The sequence below is a fragment of the Hemitrygon akajei genome, chromosome 26 (genome assembly GCF_048418815.1).
Source record: "Hemitrygon akajei chromosome 26, sHemAka1.3, whole genome shotgun sequence".
Taxonomy (NCBI): domain Eukaryota; kingdom Metazoa; phylum Chordata; class Chondrichthyes; order Myliobatiformes; family Dasyatidae; genus Hemitrygon; species Hemitrygon akajei.
In genome coordinates, this window is record NC_133149.1 from 41,133,557 (window position 1) to 41,146,561 (window position 13,005).

Sequence of the window (13,005 nt, forward strand, 5' to 3'; positions counted from 1 at the left end):
TGAATTTCTTTAGCGCCTTACCTAACCTCGGATGGTCCCGAAGTACTCTGCTGGGTCGGTGTAGCGCCCATGTGGTAACGAGCAGGTGATAGTTTTGTTTAATACTTATTTAAGGTTAGCAGGCACCGGGATATCGCCATTGCCCTTAAAGACAAAGCCGCTGTGTGGTCTTTTGTAGCTCACCCGCCAGAGTGGACGGGGCCTCGGTTCTAGATCACGTCTGACCGTCCGGTTCATCCCGTGAACCGACCGGAGGGTCAGCTTGGAGCTTAGTATTCGAGTCCTTAACGTGGGACCTGAATACTCGCTCTTCTGAGGGCGCTCCCAGCTGAGCCACACACACAGATACACCCCGCATGGACTGTAGGTTAAACGTGCGATGAAAGGAGAACGGTATATTTGAGCTGGAAGTTGATATAAATGCTCCAAATTATGCAGGTACCCTGGAGGGGGATACCATAACGTTCATAATGATCGGATAATGTCCATTATTGGACACAACGTGATATATTTCATCCAATCAGTTTTTACTGTAACTGCCAAATTGCACAGTAGTACTCCTCACCGGTCAATCTGTATAATAATCACTCACTTTTTCTGGATATATCAGCTTTGATCTATTATCCCTTTATCAATTAGTCTCTTTTGATAGTTAATGGCAAATATTGTTCCTGTCATTGACTCCACTACCTGCATAGTTTGTCTGTTTGCAGCTAGAATTTGTTTGAATATCAGTTTGACCAGGTGTGGATTTTTTTTTTGTGTGGACTGGGTCGTACCTTGATTGATTCCACCTGCTGAGAACACTACCCTCCTTATCAAACTTGCTCACTGCAACATGTAACTTCAGATTTTAGTGGAGTCCTGAGTTCTGCAAATTTGAATATTGGTGGTTCACTCATCCTTCAAAGCTCCTTTTTTTTCTTTGCATACTGATTATATCTCTTTCCCCAGTTAGTTTTTCCTCTTGTCACCCCCAAGTCCTACGTCTTTCATCTCCCTGGATCATCCTAGGTTTTCAATAATGTCATGTAGGGCAAGTACTATTGTCCTCTTCTATTCTGTATCCATGAAAATACTCCAGGCTTTCATTTTTTTTTAAATTTAGTAGCTGCTTGGCAGGACTTCTTGGCAGCAAGCTTCCACAGTGTAAGGGTTAACACAATGCCAATGATCTGGGTTTAATTCTCATTGCTGTCTGTGAGCGATGGTACATTCCGCCCCCCCCCCCCCCCATTAGCAAGTGGCAGAACAGTTTCTTACCACAGTCCAAAGCCGTATATGTTAGGCGATACTTGTGGGCTGCCCCCAGCACAACCTCAGACTGTTGGTTGTTGACACATTTCAACGTATGTTTTAATGTACGTGTGACAATAAAGATAATCTTTATCTGCTCCAGACCACTTTGAAATCAGGATATTCTAGTCTGAAAGGAGAAATTTGAGATGAATCAAGAGGAGTCAACCATAATAGTGTTATATTGTAACATTGGCAGATATTTTTTTAAGTACTCTCTGTTTTCCTCTGCAGTACCTTGGGGGTGAATCATTTTTTTTAGTATTACACTATATCATGTTGTATTCAGTGGTCAGCCTTTTCCTTGCTATTCTCAAACTTCATATTATTCAAATATTTACTCCTGTCCTGCTATTCCAAAACAAGACATTCAATTCAACTAGTCTGCACTAGTTTTCATACTCTGCAGAAATAAATCTACTATTGAAACTTTCTCATACTCACTCACTCGCGCACACACACTAACTGGTCTTGTTTTATTTTGCATTCAGTGTTTAAAACTTGTAGGATGAATAAGTTTGTTAAAATTGTGCCTCCTTGGGTGGGGCACTCTACCATACAAGATGTCCCCTGGAAAAATCATGACAGGTGTTCACTATTAATAATTAGCAAATTTTAATTGGGGAACACATCATGAATATTAATTGTAGAACACATCATGAATATTAATTGTAGAAATGTGAAGATATTATGGAATTCATAAAAACAGTTAAGGAGATTTCTTGAAATATCCACCAATAAAAATAGTTAGTGTGGATAAGAATGCTGTTAAATAATTCACTCACGTAGTTCTGAGACCTTGTAGTGAATGAAGGAGAATGATTAGTTAGTTTATTTTGGCAAAATTATTGGATATATTTTGAAACAGTTCTGCTAAGGAAAGTGTTACTCACTTCTTGACCCTGTTGTCCAAAGACGTATTGTTCGAACTATGGCTATTGTTACAATATATTGATTAAAGTTCACATTGTGGAGTAGGAAAATTTGAATGACCTCTTTCTTTCAAGTCTTTTTATTGCTTAAATGTACGTTTAAAAAATGTAGATTATAAGTATCGAGTGACATCCCCTGTTTGAAGGACGATTGCGTCATTGGGTGCGATGCTGCCCTTGAAAGGCTAGTGTGGTGGAAACTTTGCTGCATATTGTGCTTTGTTGGTCATCATTGCTCTTAAGTTGCTTTGTATGCAGTTGCTACACTTATGCTGGATAATAGTACTTGCCCAGGAAGTTGAAAGCTTTGGCATTGAGATCATGAGGATAGGGCTGGGGAGAAGTGTTGTTCAAAATGAGGATACCCTGAGATATTTGCAACAGTGTTATTGCTATTATTTGAAAGTGAGGTTAGAAATTTAAAAGAATTAGTCTGCTGTAATGCATGTTTTATTATACAGAATAATGGATACTTGGCTTGTGTCGTACAATATGACACTCTCATCAAATTGGCTTCTAAGCCATAAGTTGTTTTATTGCACCAGCTGCACTTTGAAGGTGTGTTACTGCCTTGAAACAAATTGTTTTGGAAATAAATTCAAATGTAGTGCAGGTAATGGCTTGGTAACAAATGAATAATGAATCTTTTGTGAACATTGTTCCTTGTCAGTCAGTGACCTCTTTATTTGGGACACGTGCACATGTTCCTTTCTGATAGTAATTACAGTTTTCACTTTACTAAAAGACTGAATTTCTCGAATTTAGAAACTTAAATTTTCAAGTTTTTAAAAAATGAAACATAGATGTAGGAGCACAGTTGGGCCATTCAGCCCATCAAATCTGCTGTCATTCCATCATGGCTGATTTATTATCTCCCTCAACCCCATTCTCCTGTCTTTTCACTGTAAACTTTAACACTTACTAATCAAGAACCTGACAACCTCCGCTTTAAATATCCCCAATGACTTGGCCTCCACATCCATCTATGACAATGAATTCCACAGATTAACCATCATCTGGCTAAAGAAGTCCCTCCTCATCTCTGTTACAAGTGGTTGTCCCCCTGTTCTGCGGCTGTGCCCACTGGTCCTTGATTTCACCCACCATAGGAAATATGCTCTCCACATCTACTCCGTGGAGCCCTTTCAACATTTGGTAGGTTTCAATGAAATCCCTCCCTTCATTCGTATGAAGCTGTTTATATGGAAGTGTAGTGGTTTGATCATTACTTGCACCTTACTAATACCTAGGTACTGTTCCTAGGGTACAGCAATGATTTTTTTGTGCACTATAATAAATTGGATGGTTGTCGTCTTTGCTGTATTGATGGGTGAGGTGGGTATATTGGCTAGGACATTTGGAGAGCTTTACATTGCCAAGCAGATGTGTTCTCTGTTTAATATCTCAACAGCACCTCTGAGAAAAGAGTACTAAATTAGTGATCCAGTTTTGGAATACCACTTGAACCACTAAGTATCTGATTCATGCATGGCCTGCCTTTGACTAGAAACCAACTAACATGGAGATGGAAAATATTTAACTGTTTCGGTGGTGTATTTGCATGTGACTATTGATTATGAGCTAAAAAGGTTGGATGTGCCAGGGTATTTTGGGAGAGGGGATGTGGGAGATGGAAGGGATGCGCTCTGCAAACTTTCAACATCCGGAAATGGAAATATTGATATCTTTCAAAAGAGAAATTCGAGTGTACTAGAATAGTGGAAAACAGACACAAAGACAGATAGTAATTGGATAGGTCCTACAAAGTGTAGGCTTTGAAACTCATAGTTACATAGTTCAGTCCTGCTGTTAATTTGCCTGATTTAAAAATAATAGTTGTTGATGAATATTTATAGTGAAATTAGTTGAGCCACGAGTCTGAAGGCTTTTCCCAATACAGTCTATTTTTGGTGAGTGATCTGTACCCTCTTCAGAAGACCAGTGACAAAGTCACAGAACTCAAACAGCCATCTCTGTTAGGGACACATGTTTCCTTTCACCAGTGAGTAAGTTAAGCTTGTCTGAACAACCTTGTGATCTGAGTTCTTAAATGATAATCAGTTCAGTTTTGCCACCAAGGCAGACTGCGCTCTCCTCTCCAGAAGAGATTGAGGGGTTGAGAATGAAAAATTTAAGAATGATTGAGAGATTGAGAATTAAGTCTTTCAAAAATTGTAAAAATGTTTAACAGTGTTGATGTAAGGAAGATGTTTCCACTTGTGGGAGTCTGAAACTATGTATCTTGAATGTGAGCGAGTCACAAATAAATTTACTGGGGATTTTAGTTTAATGGTGAACTTGTTACCATAGATCATTTGTGAATTGCATTGAAGGGGAGCTAGTAAATGCGAGGGTGAGAAAAAAAAATCAGATGAAGGTGGAAGGAAGCTTGTGTGGAAGATGGGTCATCTGGGCCAAGTGGACTCTTTCCATGCCCCAGTGTAAAATGCTGTAATTCTAGGTACAACTAGTAACCATTTCAGCTTCAGAGGGTTGTAGACTCTGCCAGCTTCATCACAGGCACAATCCTCCCCAACATTGAGGGCATATTCCAAAGGCAGTGTCTCAAGCAGGTGCCAACCATTATTAAGGACCCTCACCATCTGCAAAATGCCCCCTTGCCATTACTATCATCAGGGAGAAGGTACAGGAGCCTGAAGACCCATACTTAATGTTTTAGGAACAGCTTCTTCCCCACCATCGTTTTCTGTATGGTCCATGAACACTACCTCACTATTCCTCTTTTTCATTCTTTACTTTTGTAATTTGCTGCTCTGTACTGCTGCCATAAGACAACACATTTCACTGCTTACAGTATGTTAATGATAACAAGCCTGATTCTGCTTCAGAAGCCTTTCCTTTCTCTAGCAAATACCAATTTATAAGATGTTGGAGTCTATTGTTAAAGATGGGGTTTGGGGGTACTTGGAAGCACATGAAACACAGGCTGAAACCAGTATGGTTTCCTTAAGAGAAAATCTTGCCTGACAAATCTGTTGGAATACTTTGAGGAAATAGCAAGCAGAACAGTCAAGGGAGAGTCAGTGGATATTGTATACTTGGATTTTCAGAAGGCCTTTGACAAGGTGTCACACATGAAGCTGCTTAACAAGATAAAAGCCCATGGTATCACAGGAAATACACTAGGCTGGATAGGAGAGGAGGCAAAGAGTGGGAATAAAGGGAGCCTTTTCTGGTTGGCTGGCCTTGACTAGTGATGTTCCACAGGTTTTGGGACCAATTCTTTTTACATGTCAATGATTTTGGACGACAGAATTGATGACTTTGTGGCCAAGTTTGCAGGCGACACAAAGATAAGTGAAGGGGCAGGTAGTGTTGAGGAGGCAGGGAGGATGTAGAAGGACTTGGACAGATTAGGTGAATGGGCAAAGCAGTGGGAGAGGGAATACAGTGGAGGGAAGTGTATGGTCATGAACTTTGCTAGAAGTAGTAAAAGTCTGGACTATTTTCTTTTAAATAGAGGAAAATGCAAAAATATGAGGTGCAAACTGACTTGTGAGCCCTTGTGCAGGATTCTCTAAAGGTTAGTTAATAGGTTGAGTCTGTGGTGAGGAAGGCAAATGTGATGCTCGGTTTCATTTCGAGAGGAGTAGAATATAAAAGCAAGGATGTAAAGTTGAGACTTTATAAAGCACTGGTGAGGCCTCACTTGGAGTATTGTTGCAGGTTTGGGCCCCTTATCTTAGAAAGGATGTGCTGACATTGGAGAGGGTTCAGAGGAGGTTCACGAGAATGATTCCGTGAATGAAAGGGTTATCATATGAGGACTAATTGATTTATCTGGGCTTGTACTCCCTGGAATTCAGAAGAATGGGGAGGGGACCTGATTGAACCTATTGAATGTTGAAAAGCCTCGATAGAGTGGATGAGGAGAGGATATTTCCTTTGGTGGGGGAGCATAGGACTGGAGGACACAGCTTCAGAATAGAGGAATGTCCATTTTTTTTGGTTAGAGGGTGGTGAATCTGTGGAATTCATTGTCACAGGTGGCTGTGGAGGCCAGGTCATTGAGTATACTGAAGGCAGAGGTTGATAGATTTTTGATTAGTCAGGACATGAAGGGATATGGGGAGAAGGCAGGAGATTAGGGTTGAGAGGGAAATGGATCGGCCATGATGACATGGTGTAGCAGACCCAATGGGCCAAATGGCCTAATTGTGCTCTTGTATCTTACAGTCTTATAACTGTTACAATTTTCAGGAAGTGGATGTCTGCACTTCCATTGCTCCATGGACTATATGGAGCTGGTTCCCAAGTGCTGGGAGCCCCACCAAAAATATAATCATAAAATGCAGCCTAAATTTCTATAGATTCAATACCCTGGAATTGATCTAAAGGCATACGCCACGTGACGAGGGTGTTAAGTGTGAGCTGGATGGGTTACAGACCTTAGTTAGATGTTTTACCCGAGAGCATTTGGCTTTGACTAACCAAATGTTAGCAGCTAATTTAAAACCAATTGCAGCCAAGCCATATCTAATTGCTTAAAGTCAAGGTGTCAATGGAAAGCAGCAGTTGATTTTTAACTCTTTAGGGTCATAGTTATTTATACATTACACTTTCTCCTTGGTTCAGACTCAAACCATTTGGCCCAACGGGATCATACTCCCCAACCACCCTCACTTCCTGGCGCTCTGCCTGAAACATCGACTATTTATTCCTCTCCATAGATGCTGCCTGACTTGCTGAGTTTCTCCAGCATTTTGTATGTGTTGCTCTGGATTTCCTGCATCTTCCGAATCTCTTGTGTTTATAATCCCACCCCCTTTGTTGTTTTCCTCTAGTCAAAAGTATGTTTCTTTTCCCATTTATGCATAGTAATACTTCATGCCGTAACTATTTGCTAGTTCTCTTTTTAAGCAAAATCATCTTGTTTTCAGTTTCGAATTTTTTTTGGCAATCATCTTATTTCAAAGTATTGTGACTACCTCCTGCTGGTGTAAATATTTTCTTCATATTTAACTCTATCAAGTCTCCCCTTAACTAATTGTGCTGTACAGAGTACAATCCTAACATGTCCAGACTTTTCATATAGTGGAGGGGAAGCAATTAAGCTGAAACATCATTGCATGGAACTGTATTTTTTTTAAACATTAATATTTAGTAGCAGTCACACTGGCTTAAATGCGGACTAATACCACGCCACACTGTTGTATTGTGTGTTTGCACTTCAATCTCAATTTCTTGCCTACTTTCACTTGCACATTTTTCCTCGCCTGCCTCTGCCCCACACCCCACTTTCTTCTTTCTGCAGGGATCACTTCCTGCGCAACTCCCTTGGCTATTCGAACCTCCCCACTGATCCTCCTCTGGCACTTAAGGCTTGCAAACGGAACAAGTGCTACACCTCTTCCCTCACCACCATTCAGGGCCCCTAACAGTCCTTCCAGGTGAGGTGACACTTCACCTGTGAGTCTGTTTGGGTCGTGTACTGTATCTGGTGCTTCTGGTGTGGCCTCCTGTATATTGGTGAGACCCGACATAGATTGGGAGACCGCTTCGCCGAGCACCTACGCTCCATCCGTCAGAAAAAGTGGGATTTCCCAGTGGCCACCCATTTCAATTCTACTTCCCATTCCCATTTCGATGTGTAAGTCCATGGCCTCCTTGACTGCTGGGATGAGCCCACACTCAGGTTGGAGGAGCATCACTACCCGTCTGGGTAACCTCCATCCTGATGGCATGAACGTTGATTCCTTAAACTTCCTGTAATTCCCCCTCCCCCCCTCCCTTGCCTCTCTATTCCCTATTCCTGTTTCCCTCTCCCACCTTATCATCACCTCTCTCTGGTGCTCCTCCCCCTTCCCTTTCTTCCATGGCCTTCTATCCTTTCCCATCAGATTCCCCCTTCTCCAGCCCTTTATCTCTTTCACGAATTGACTTCCCAACTCTTTACTTCACCCCTTCCCCCTCTCCCAGTTTCACCTATCACCTGCTGCCTTGTACTACTCCCCTCCCCTCGCCCTACCCTGACTTCTCATCTTTCTTTCCAGTCTTGACGAAGGGTCTTGGCCTGAAATGTCACTGTTTATCAATTTCCATAGATGCTGCCTGACCTGCTGAGTTCCTCCAGCATTTTGTGTGTGTTGCCTTGGATTTCCAGCATCTGCAGATTTTCTTGTGTTTGTGTTCACTTTTGCCCAGTCCTTTCTATCTTATTCTCCTTTTCTCTTGCATTCTAGCATGCCTATATATATGTACCTTGGCTGTGTTCTTGTATTCACTAAGCTTGAACACTACTCTGGCAATCAATTTACTACCCTGCTTGGTCCTTTGGAAATTACGAATAATTAATCTTGAGCACGAAAGTTTATCAGAAGCGGCAATCATATTGGCTGGTAATTAATTTAGGGAGATGGAAGGTGTTGCGTAGCATGGCATCTGGGAATACAGGGAGACAGTAAATAACCTTCACAAACATTTGTCACCATGGATTAACTACTATATTTGTGGCTATATTGATTTATGACTGAAGCATTTAATGTGATACAGCAGAGCACAGTCAACAATAGTCAGGATGTAGAATGAATTTTGCAGAGGGAAAACAAGAAAGTCCATTGGCATAGAGAGCATTGGCTGCATGTGCGCATGATAGGGAGGTTGACATCTCTAAGAGACCATCACCGTTCCCTTTTGTTGAAACTCCAAAAATTGCGCAAACATTTTCTTGTTTTCCTCCTGCGGTTGATTTGAAGGGGGTACAACGTGGTGTGCCTCTCGCCTTGCGTACTGGAATTGTTTTTTATCCCCACCTGTGGCCCAAGCCCAGATTCAGGAGGCTGCTCTCCAGAATTCTCTTCACGAACGTAATGCAGTTCACGGGCACTGGTGATGACGCTGCTTCGCGTTGGCGTACTGGGGGCTTCCTTGTACCTGTCTGAATCAGCTACCTTCTCGCCCCCTGAAGAACCCAGTTCTCCCATTTTGGCATCCTCTACCTGCATCATTTTTTTTTGTACACCTGAACTTATGCTTTTTCAACTCCATATAGAGTGGAAATTTTTGCTTGTAGGTTACAACGACAACATAGGACAAGGCTAGGCAACGATTTGAATAAAAAAGGTGATTTGTAACTGCAGTTGTTGCCAGACTTGGAGCCAGGGTAGTTTCAAGCTTGGGGGGTGTTTGACTTGGTGTAGGCTATGGGTTTTAACATGCTGCACTAATGGATGGATGCACTGAGCGGTTCCCTCTAAGGTGTGCACGCGCGCACACCTTTTGCTACTCGCGCACAAAGGAATTTAAACTGCGCACAAAAGGTTGTCACCCTCTACCTCGTTGGCATGTTAAGTATATTTCAAGATCGTACACAGTCACACTTTTCTGATTTCTATGCGGATGGTGTTAATGTGGAATTTGCAATGATTTGTCTGCAGATTTTAGAAACCGGCTTATTTATGCTGTTTTATTGAGGAAATTATTCAATGCGCATATGTTGTTGTCACTGGGCAAAAAACTGCACAGCACAAGATTTTTGCGCACACTGGTCATTACAAATTAGAGGGAACATTGCCCGAGTTCAGGAAAAAAATAAATAAATGGCGAAAAGTGAGTTATTTTTAAACAAGTTGGAGAGAAACTTGAGAGCATTGGATCTGTGGGCAAGCAGACCCTGTTGCCAATGGCCAAGGTGAGGTTTTGAGGAAAAGAGGGGTTGTGTGAGCCAGAGTGGACAGTATGACGGTTCTGGGTGCAGCTTATAAGACCATAAACTAAAGGAGCAGAACTGGACCATTTGGCTCATTGAGTCTGCTCGGCCATTTAATTATGGCTGATCCAATTTTCCCCTCGGCCTCAATATCCTTCCTTCTCCCTGTATCCCTTCCTGCCCTGACCAATCAAGAATCTATCAACCTCTGCCTTAAACATGCATAAAGACTTGGCCTCCAGCTGCCTATGGCAAAGAATTTTACAGATTCTTCACTCTTTGGCTAAAGAAATTCCCCTCATCTGTTTTAAAAGGACACCCCTCTATTCTGAGGCTGTGTCTTCTGCTCCCCCACCACAGGAAGCATCCTCTTCACATCCACTCTATCAAGGCCTTTCACCATTCGATAGGTTTCAATGAGGTCACCCTTCATTTTTCTGAATTCTAGTGATTATAGGCCCAGAATGATCAGACGCTCTTCATATGACAATCCATTCAATCCTGGAATCATTTTTGTGAATCTCCTTTGATCCCTCTCTAGTTTCAGCACACCCTTTCAAAGATAAGAGGCCCAAAACTGCTCACAATACTCCAAATGAGGCCTCACTAGTGCTTTATAAAGCCTCTGCATCACGTCCTTGCTTTTATATTCTAGTCCTCTTGAAATAAATGCTAAAATTGCATTTGCCTTCCTCACCATAAACTCAACCTGCAAATTAACCTTCAGGGAATCCTACACAAGGACTCCCAAGTCCCTTTGCGCCTCCATTTTTTGAATTTTTCTCTCCATTTAGAAAATAGTCAACCCTTTAATTTCTTGTGTCAAAGTGACCAGTCACTTCCAGACACTGTATTCCATCTGCCATATCTTTGCCCATTCTCCTAATCTGCCTAAGTCCTCTTGTAGCCTGTCTACTTCCTCAAAACTACCTGCCCTTCCACCTATCCTCATATCGTCTGCAAACTTTGTAAAAAAGCCTTCAATTCCATCATCTAAATCAAATGGTGGACCTTAGAAAGAAGTTAAGCCAATGTATCAGAAATGTGCAGACACAGAGGATAGGAAAGAAATGAGGTGAAAGTAGAGACGATAGAGTGCAGAAATTTCTGCCACCGTTTCATTTCCCACGGGTTTAGATAATTTGCTAATTTTTTCTTGCAGGTAACAAAACACCTCTACGACAAGCCGTGTAACCAGTCAAACAGACAGCCTAATGAATTGGCCCAGCGTACAGAGGATCTGTGAATTTGATTAAAAATGGGATTAATAAAGCTTCAGAACCCTAATCATCCCTCAGCGCTCCTTCATAAAGCCAACCAGATGCGACTGTTGGGGACTCTGTGTGATGTGGTTATCCTGGTGGACAGCCAGGAGTTCCACGCCCATCGCACCATCTTGGCCTGTACCAGTAAGATGTTTGAAATCTTGTTTCTGCGCAACAGTCAGCATTACACCTTGGACTTCCTTTCACCAAAGACGTTCCAACAGATCCTGGAATATGCTTACACTGCCACACTCCAAGCCAAAGTAGAGGACTTGGATGATTTGTTGTATGCTGCAGAAATATTGGAGATTGAGTACTTGGAGGAGCAGTGTCTGAAGATACTGGAAACTATTCAGGCAACGGATGATAATGATACAGAGATGACAGCTGCTGAAGAGGAGGATGGGGGAAAAGCCAGGTTTAACAAGAATGTATTGGTTACTAAGCAAATCTCTGGTGAAGAGGCTGCTTACATGACTAACCAGGCCATGCCAACTGGGACAATGGAAGAGCAGAGCCCCTCTGTGTCCACTTCGTTTGGACTTTCAGCACTGAGCCCCACCAAAGCTGCCGTAGATAGTCTTATGAGTATTGGGCAGTCTATTATTCAGGGGTCTCTGCAGCAAGCTTCTACAGATGAAGCCTTCTCTGCTGGCAGCAGGCATTCCATGGTAATCGAAGTCAAGCACGAAATGATGCAGGTAGAGGAGGATGCTAGTCCCAAAATGGGAGAAATGGGTTCTTCAGGGGGCGAGAAGGTAGCTGATTCAGACAGGTACAAGGAAGCCCCCGGTACACCAACGCGAAGCAGCGTCATCACCAGTGCCCGCGAACTGCATTACGTTCGTGAAGAGAATTCTGGAGAGCAGCCTCCTGAATCTGGGCTTGGGCCACAGGTGGGGATAGAGAACAGTTCCAGTGCGCAGGGTGAGAGGCACACTGCGTTGTATCCCCTTCAATTCAACCGCAGGACTGATGGCCTACTGGAGGTGCCAACTTCCCTATCGTCTGCACTGCACGTGCAGCCCACACTCTCTGTGGCGATGGACTTCAGCGGGTATGGAGGGCTCCTGCCTCAAGGCTTCATTCAGAGGGAGCTTTTCAACAAGCTGGGCGAACTCGCCGTGGGCATGAAGACTGAGAATAGATCTACCAGCGAGAGGTGTAATGTCTGTGGCGTAGAACTATCAGACAGCGAAGCCATTGAGCAACACAGGTGAGAGATAACATCACCTTGTTGAAATAAAATTGCTAGGTTGTTGTAATGTTCCATTTTTGTTCTCAAATCAATCCCAATGCTGCCTTCATATATGATTCAGTCCTATCTTATTCTCTAGATTGCTCTTCAGACCCTATTAAATAACCTGCGCTAAAGTTGTTATATAATTTTGTTCTTCAAAGAATTTGACTTTAATGAAGTGTGCACAAGTGCTTCACAGAATCGGATTCATTAGCACTGTCTTATATGACATGCAATTTGTTGTTTTGTGGCAAATGCATAAAATTGCAATAAATTGCAAAATAGCGCAAAAACAAAGGGAATAATATGATATCAATGGACTGTTCAGAAATCTGATGGCTGAGCGGGAAGAATTTGTTTCTTAATCATTGAGTGCGGGTCCTCTGGAAAATTAATATTTTTCATGACTTCAAGTTTCATTCCTTTTGCAAAAATTAATTCTGTCTTGATAGACTCCTTCCCCTAACCAATGGACATTTCGTGGAATTATTATTTTTTTTTATTAAGCAGTGTCTTCACATTAATGAGTATTGCAGGAATTGGGAGGAACAAGCTCAAGGGATTAAGAACTTCCAACAGTGTTTATAATCCTCATAGCATTGG

General features: G+C 42.2%; 1 protein-coding gene across 2 annotated transcripts in view; it reads left to right on the forward strand.

Annotated features, from left to right (window-relative positions):
* zbtb16a (zinc finger and BTB domain containing 16a) overlaps positions 1 to 13,005 on the forward strand; it is a 249,859-nt gene that overhangs the window by 1,633 nt on the left and 235,221 nt on the right. For both annotated transcript variants that reach the window (XM_073030014.1, XM_073030015.1), the window contains exon 2: positions 11,060 to 12,378. In XM_073030014.1, coding sequence (XP_072886115.1) covers positions 11,156 to 12,378 — 1,223 coding nt within the window. In that variant the 5' untranslated portion in view covers positions 11,060 to 11,155. The remainder of the gene's footprint in view (positions 1 to 11,059; positions 12,379 to 13,005) is intronic.